The sequence below is a fragment of the Juglans microcarpa x Juglans regia genome, chromosome 8S (genome assembly GCF_004785595.1).
Source record: "Juglans microcarpa x Juglans regia isolate MS1-56 chromosome 8S, Jm3101_v1.0, whole genome shotgun sequence".
In the NCBI taxonomy this organism is placed as follows: domain Eukaryota; kingdom Viridiplantae; phylum Streptophyta; class Magnoliopsida; order Fagales; family Juglandaceae; genus Juglans; species Juglans microcarpa x Juglans regia.
Window position 1 is genome coordinate 8,822,192 of NC_054609.1, and position 8,780 is coordinate 8,830,971.

An 8,780-nucleotide genomic window follows, 5' to 3' on the forward strand; every position below is an offset into this window, starting at 1 on the left:
TCATATCCCTATCTTTTCTTTTTACACTACTTTGATTGTTTAGCACTTAGGTTTGAAATTTTTGGGGCAATCCTAGAGGTTACCAACCCAGCTCACCTATTGTACGTTGGAGCATTGTAATTGAATTATTTGCTTACAATTTTTTTTAAATCTAATTAGTTGGCATTCGAGATTGATATATTTAGATTATGTGCAATCTTCTAAATATATTATTGTAATAAAAAAATAGAGAAAGTTGTTGGTTGTAAAGAACCATATAGAACAAATTAGAAATCTCTAATTAGATATAAGAACAATTGTTGCTTAAATGGTAAAACAAAAACAACCACTTGGCTCGTAGTCTTCATAATCCTCACATGTAGTTAAGACAACCATTTCCAAAAGTTGCCAAGTGGGAGTAGATTGATTTAAGAATGCAATAAGACAAATAAATATGTAATAGATTGATCATTACCAGATGAATGCATTGAATTTAAGAAATTAACTAAATATCTAAGTTTTTCTCACATCAACCCAATTTAATTCTTCAATGTTTCAAAATAATATTCCATCTACCCTAATCTTTTCCCCTTTTTGGGTTACTCTATTCTTTTTCTCTTTCTTTCTCCTACCCTTTTTGCTCTTATTTGGCTTTTCTAGTTTTCAACAAGATAAATATAAAATAATAATATAAAAGAGTAAGGTTGCGTTTAGATGTTGAACTGAGTTGAGTTGAGATGAAAGTTAAAAATTGAATAAAATATTATTAGAATATTATTTTTTAGTATTATTATTTTGAGATTTGAAAAAGTTGAATTATTTATTATATTTTATGTTGGAATTTAAAAAAAAAAAATTGTAATGATTAGATAAGATGGATTGAGATAGATTTGAGATCCAAACGTTTCCTAAAATTAAGTAGACAATAAGTCAAAAGTAACAAGAAATATCAATTAATTAAAATAGTCATTTAAATACTGTCCAAACTCCATTGTCAGTTGTAACAAAGTCAAATCAATTATTGACCAACTTTGATTGAATAACAATGGCAAAAACCTATCGGAATTAGGCATTGGAATTTATCTAATAGATTGGACCAAAATGCACTTGTACAAATTGTATGTTGGATTGACATATAGGCTTTTAGGGGTGCACCCACCCCCTGCGGGGCGGGGTAGCCCCCACCCAGTCCCCCGCCCCCCGCATGGGCATTTTTCAACCCCGCCCCCCACCCTCAAAGTGCGGGGGCGACCCTGTCCTGGATAATGGGGTGCGAGTGGAGGGGGTTCTCCGTTCGCCCCCCCCCCCCCCCCCCAACACCACCCTACTGGGCCAAAGGCCCAGAAGCGATTTCTAGGCCATTTTTAGCGTAGAAACTGCTGAAATGGGCCAAAAAATGGCCCAGAAACAGCTTCTGGGTCATTTTGGGCCCATAAAATAGAAGTTTTTTTTTTTTTTAAAAAAAAAAAAAAGAGTTTAAAAAACAAGTTACATGAATAAAAATAATATATACATACACAATTTTATAGAATTAAGACTCCAATGAAGTACTACTATAGACTACAAGTCTACTACCTAATAAACTAAAAAATAATAATAATAACTATGCTATTACAAAATTAAAATGGAAAGTCTAAACATTTACAAAATTACAAAATCAAAAAGTGTCCAAGGGACATTGTATCAAGATTACAAAATTACAAATCAAATAGATAATACGTACAACTAATTCAAATTTCAATATTCTAATAAATTAATAATCTAAAAAAAGAGGCGAGCTGTTTGGGTCTTTGACTGTGACATTTGGGGCGGCCGGATGGGTTGTCTTTTGAGGCTTGAGCACATATTCATATTGCAGTAGAGGTAGACATCGTCTGAGTCGTCTCATGTGTTTCTACAACAATCAATACTAAAATTAATACTGATGAAATTGAATGAATATAAATAAATCAAAATAATAAAATAAAATAAAATTACCAGATGGTCCAGATCTAGACTGATCACCACCCTCTTCGTCAGTCTCTTTAAAATCTAAAACATCTGGAACATAAATATCTTTTCCCATCGTCCAACTCTGTATGTATATCAATGCCTCTACAGTTGTATGAGACAATGAACTACGGAAAAGATCCAATATGCGCCCTCCAGTACTGAAGGCAGACTCCGAGGCAACGGTGCTAATAGGGATGGCCAATATACAACGGGCAATCTCAGAGAGGATGGGATATTTCTTTGATGTTGCCTTCCACCATCCTAATATGTCAAAATCATCATCATCTTGAATAAGATCCCCTGACAAATAATTATCTAACTCTGAAACTACCTTTGTAGATTGATGGACTAGTGTGAGATTATGTGCGAGGGTCTTAGTCCATGCCAATCTACGCTTCTTTGTTGCCTCGGTGTATAGAGGAGGTGTTGTGGTAGCTGTAAGTGTAGTAGATGCAGTACCACCCTTAATTGCTTTAAACTCGTCATAAAATTTATAAAGGGTATCTCGGGTCATCTCACCAATAAGATTAGTCCATGCCTGATCATGCGCAAATCCTAAACCATATAACATACATGAAATTTTTAGACGGGGATCAAGAATAACAGCCACATATAACAAAATATTTAGTCTAGACAAATCTCCCTAATACATGTCATATTTGACCCTCATGGTCAATGTCATCCCCTCATCCTTAGATTGGAACCCCTACACATGTCGTCTAATTCTTCTTTCACCCTACATATTTGTTGACAAAATTCATGGGATGTAGGGTGTAAAGAAGCAGATAACTTCGACGTGACATTGTAAAAAAGTCCAAGAAAATCAACATAAGTAGCAACTACCTCCCAATCATCATCATTAGGCTTTCCTAAACCCCCATGCTCATCAAAGTATTTGACATATTGAATGTCTTCATCACCCAATAATTGAAAGGCTGCCTTATATTCTTGGGCCGCCTCCAACATCAAGAAAGTTGAGTTTCTTTTGGTAGGAACATCAGTACAAAGATCCTTTTTTGATGTTATGCCCACACTCTTTGCAGCAATCTTGAATTTCTCCAATCTAGAAGGAGAAGACCTCACAAATTTCATAGCCAATCTAACTCGTGCAACCGAGTCATCGACATCTTTCAACCCCTCAGTTACAATTAGATTCAAGATATGTGCAGAATATCTAACATGTAAATATTCACTACCCAAGAATGTCTTATTTGCCTTTCTAGGATAATTTTTCAGATATCCCAAGGCGACGTCATTAGACGAGGCATTGTCAACCGAAACCGTCAAAACCCGTGCCAACCCCTACTCCTTTATTGAACCCTCTAAGGCCTTCCTAATCGTCTCATCCATGTGATAAATTATTTGACAAAACTTAATAATCTTTTTATGAAGAATCTAATCAGAATCAATGAAATGAACAATCAAAAACATAATTAAAATTTTAGATTGAAGTCCAAGTATCGGTAGTGAGGCAAACTACCAAACCCTTCTCAACACATCTTTATTTGTCAAGTACATCTTTTTAATATCCTTTGCCACAGTGTGGTGAGAAGGAAGCGTAAATCTAGGTTCCAATTCTTGGACAAATTCTTAGAACCCTCTCCCATTCACAAACTGAAAAGGTAGCTCATCTATGATAACCATACTAACTAACTTCCTTCTACACTCATCAGCATTATACTTTGTATACCCCTTCAATGTTGGACCCCCACTGCTCCCATCCGTCATTTTTTTCTGTCTAATTTCTCGTCTAGATTGACTGTTCTCCAGTAAGGATCTTAATATTGGACTCTTCTTGCATTGTTCCTCTAGATGGACCTTTAACTAGGATGTACCATGTTTCCTATAGTAACATCCATATATTTTCTCACAATAATTACATTTAGCTTGGGGGTTATTGGGGTCACCACCCTCTAGTTTGGTAAAATGAGACCAAATTAAGGAAACAGGCTTCTTGCTTTGTGTGGGCTTGGGGGCGGGGCAAGGTGTATTCTCACTCCCTGGGGTTTGAGTAGGGTTAGGTGCTAGAGCAGGGGTATTGGTAGGGGTAGGAGAGTTATCAGTGAAATCCCTTTGAGAAGACATTTCTGATTCCACAACGCAATAAAAAATTATAAAATCAATCAACACACGACATAAGAAAATCATAATAATACACCACAAATGAAAAAACAAGGCAAAGTGCAAACTGCAAAGCCAAAAACATTTAGGGGTTTTGGATTGAACCCCTTAATTTTAAATTTAGGGTTTTCGGACGCATGCACAAATTTCTCCACAGCACATAAGTTCACAATTATTCCCATCCTCCATCTCCAATTCAACCCATCCTTCCTCCAATCTCCAATCCAAAACTAAAAAATAAAATGAAAAATCTAAGGTTTCGGATTTCTTACCTTTGAGTGGCGGCAAATGCGAAGTTAAGGGGTTTCAAAATAGGTTCGCACGAGTCAACGAAGGTGGAGTGACTGGACTGTGATCTTGCTTGTGCAATTGTGCGAGACGGAGAGAGAGAATAGATCAAGCGAGAGAGAGAGCGCGAGAGAGATCGAGAGACTGAGAGAGTGGGTCTGAGAGTGAGAGAGAAGACTGAAGAGAGTTCAAGAAGGTGCCTGGACGTGGGGGGAGGGAGGGGAACCTTAACTAAACTCTAAAAGTGAAACGGCACCGTTTCACATACTTATGGTTTTTGTTTTTTATTTATTTATATATATAATTTTAATTTATATATAATATATATAAGCGGGGCGGGGGAAAAGCGGAGCAGAGCTTCGCCCTCTCAGCGGGGCGCGGGGCCCCGCTGCACACCTCGATCGGCCTTGTTATAGATTATGATCTAACCAAAGTGCTTGATCTACTATAGTTCTCGGTTTAAGCTAAAATGCCATGCTAATGTCTAAATAGGTTAAAATATCCTTACAACATATTAAATTAGACAAAAATACCCATGATCCAAATCAAACCAAACAAAAAAATCTTTGCATGAACTACAACCCCGAATCTATGGCCCTGTTTGAATAGTGAAATTATTTCATCTCATTATTATTATAACTTTTTCAAATTTTCACATAAAATATAATAAACAATTCAACTTTTACAAATTTCAAAATAATAATAATATTAAAAAATAATCTTCTATTAATATTTTATTCAACTTTCAACTTTTATCTAAAACTATCTTATCTCATTTCACTATCTAAACTGCACATTAATCTTGATCCCAATCAATCATAAAGTACTAGACACAAATTTATAGTGAAAGGTTTGCGCTGTTAATTTATCCTATGGTAAGACAATTATATTTTGACTTGGTAAATAACTAATCTTGTTTGTACACGAACACAAATGGATTACATAAAACCATAATGAATTATCCTAATAGCAGTTTATCATGTTTCGTTGGATTATTATCACATTTATTTTTAGTAAAGATGAGGTCAGATTACAAACACTCCAATGCCAAGAAAAATAGGGAATCGAACCATTAAATTAGTTGTATCCACTAATTGGATGCATCAATAAACTTCTATTCATCCTAAGTTTTATTATTTTTAATCACACTGGTTGACATGACCCATGTTATATTGCTATCGATTCATTCAAGTTGTTGATATATGAAACTATTTAAAATGTGTCACATCAGCTTGCATGAGGTTTGAAGTTAATAGAGTTTTTGACGTGCCATTGCCCAAATATTTATATTTGTTAGTAATTAATTTTTTTTACCAGATCCGACCGATCGAGCACCTTATGATCGAGGCATGATACGACAAAGGTGCACCATTGATCTATTTTCCCTCATTTCCATATTGATTGAAATTTGAGCAACCAACTTCACATGTTCTAGAAAGGGAGATGCAAGTTGAAGCCAATAAAAGAAAGTGGCATGGTGCATGGGTGCCTAAATGGCTATTATACATGCTTTAGTGCAACTAACTTAAAGGGACATTTGGATAAAAAACACTATATATGGCGAGTCCTATCCATATATATAAAAGGGACATTTGACTAATTGTTTGAGATTTTGTTGCATTCTAATTTTACAGCCGTGGATTATTCTCTAACTAAAACATTAGAGCCATCCCCATCAAACACCTTCGATAGGCTCTTTCTTTGTTTTAGTTTTATCTCTCTTGTAGAAATTATTATGATCGATAGCTAGATTTCATTGAAAAACTATTTCAACAAAGTACTTCAACCATCAAATTGTGCTTCATTATAGTACTTCACCTACAACATCCATCACACTTATTTGAATGCCAACCATCAAATTGTGCTTCATGTTTAAATCTTTATATGTCATGTGAAAATAACATTATTTTTTAAGAAGATTTTCATTTTTCACTCCTCAACTACTATAATTCTCAAATTGCACTCCAAACTATTAAAACTAACAATAAACACTCCACATTACCCCCATTTCTTTAAACTTGCAGTGCCCTTCGTCTGCTTGATCTCTTAAACATGTTGAAATTGATCTTGGTTTACTCACTGCAAGTCATGTATACGAAATAGTGTAGAGAATTCAAATGGAAACCCAGACACAGATTTTTTTATTATTTTGCCTTTCCAACTTAGATGGATGTTGGCATGGCAGTATCTCTTCACACTAAACATCATCCTCTTACCAAAATCAGTAAGTTGTTGCTAATTTGTATACTCATCCACTTAGTTTTTCATTCCTTGTACTTTGAGCAATAGTTTTTTCCTCAATTTACACCCAAAATGCTAGTATCTTAATCTATCAATTTGGAGATTATATTGTGGATGACATGGATGGCTAGATGTCCCAGACGAGCATGCCACTGTGTAATGGAGGCTCTTTGACCCAAGTAGGCAGTAGGATGTAAAGACATAGATGGCAGGTTATGCAGAGATAGAGGCCATTTTTAGTCTTGGCGCTGACGAGGGTAGCTCCCGTGGATGGATCATTCACAAAAAAAAAAAAAAAGAAAAAGAAAAAAAGGACAGATGAAACTCAAACTAGACATTATTGTCTTAGGCAAATTTATAGATTGATAAAATGTTCTTTTTCATTACAAGTGTATGAAGGATATTATTAAGGAAGAGGGGTTTGGAGGAAGAGTATAAAATGGAGGAACCAGTGTAGAGAATTCAAACCTAGCTGACTAGCTACTCGAACATGATCAGGACCAGTATATTCCTGTAACACCCCGTATTTTTTAGTGTATTTTTAATGAAGGAATTATTTTTATTGATTCAAAATTTATTCTCTTGTTTTAAAAAATTATTTTTGAAGTGCTTTCTTTAAATTAATTATTGTTATGTGTTTAAATTTCTTCTCGAATTAAATTAACTTGTTGTTGCATTTAATTATTTATTTTTATTTTAATCACTGCGTTTGAATTATTTTTATTTCACTTGCTGTTTTAAAATCGTTTCCGTTGGATCATTTTCCAAGATGTGAGGATTGGACCTCATTTCTTTCCCTAATTTTTTCTCTTTCTTCTTTTCTTTTCTTCCTTTTTCTTTTTCTTCTTTTCTTTCTTTTCTTTTTTTTTTTTCTTCTCCCCTGGTTTCTTTCCCGCGAGCCGCAACCCCCCCTCCCTCTCTCCATCCGATCCTCCTTCTCACCCCAGCGTCGCCGTGAGCCGGCGGTGGCTGACACCGCCCGGCTCCCCAGCTTCCCCAGCCGCCGGCGATGCCACCCCTCCATTTCCAGCCCCAGCCGCGCCACCGTTAGCCACCACGAGCCAATTGAAGCCGCGGCATTCCTTGCGCCGCTGCGCCGCCGTCGTGCCACCTCCGGCTACCATCTCTTCACCACATCATCATTGACCTCCTAGTAACCCAATAGACCCAACCCCACCTCCGATCTGTCACCGGTGAAGCCACACCATCAATATTTCCATTTTGGGTATTTTAGACTTCGACCGCCCTCTGCGCCGTCACCCATGACCAACCACCACCACCACTACCTTTACCGACATCCCTAAGCCCTACCCTATCAATCTCGGGTCTTCGTTTACTCCCGTTCAAAAGTGGATTTTTGAGACCCACGGCCACAGTGCTTTTGGCACTGTTTTGTTGCTGCGTTGCCGCTTCTAGCACCTCCGTGATCTTTCAAAAATTATATTATAGCATTGTAAGTATTTTTCCCAAAGAACTTTTGAGATTTAAATGTATTTCTGCGCTAATTCATATTTACTGTGAATTTATTGGTTGTGCCGGACTGAGTCCGAGGAGTAAGGGGATCGGTTGGATTGGATGATGGAGTTGTTTGTGTGAGATTGGTTTATGCTAGGAAATTTGTTGGCTGTTTCGGGTTTAAATATTAGTGTTTTGAGTTTGACGTTGTTCATGGTGAATATTGGTGATTTTAGGAAGTGATGATATATTTTTGGATTATTGGTTTAGTGTTTTGGAAATGTTTAGAAGGCTTTGTTGGGCCTTTTAACATCTAGAAGTGTTGAGATATTTTTTTCCTGTTGTGGAGTTGGGAACGGAGAGAGAGTAGTGTGTAGTGTTGTCTTGGTTAAATTGTTGACGATTGCTTGGGAGTATGAGCTGCTGAAATAAGTGTGAGTTAGTGATAACCGGAGTTGATATTGGTTATGATGCTTGTATTGGACAATACTGAGATTGGTATAGAATATTTTGGGTCAAAGTGTGGGCTGTCCAGATTGTTATTTGATTGTTTGAGTTGGATTAAACTTGCTGAATTATGGTCTAGAAATTGGGTCTTAAGTTGTCTAAGACCAATTTTGTGTTGTTGGACTTTAATATTTAGTTTATATTATTTTTATGAATAGGTGACGAGACGGATAGAGACCGTATTCAAGTCATAGATG

The 8,780-nt window shown here is 36.3% G+C and overlaps 1 protein-coding gene across 1 annotated transcript; it reads right to left on the bottom strand.

Moving 5' to 3' along the window:
• Positions 1-1,539: 1,539 nt before the first annotated feature.
• Positions 1,540-3,699, bottom strand: LOC121244200. The gene is made up of 4 exons (XM_041142223.1): positions 3,626-3,699; positions 3,006-3,145; positions 1,957-2,526; positions 1,540-1,873 (listed from the first exon to the last, which is right to left on the bottom strand). Exons 1-4 carry the CDS (start codon positions 3,697-3,699, stop codon positions 1,827-1,829), a joined length of 831 nt encoding a protein of 276 aa, XP_040998157.1. The 3' UTR covers positions 1,540-1,826.
• Between the last annotated feature and the right edge of the window lie 5,081 nt (positions 3,700-8,780).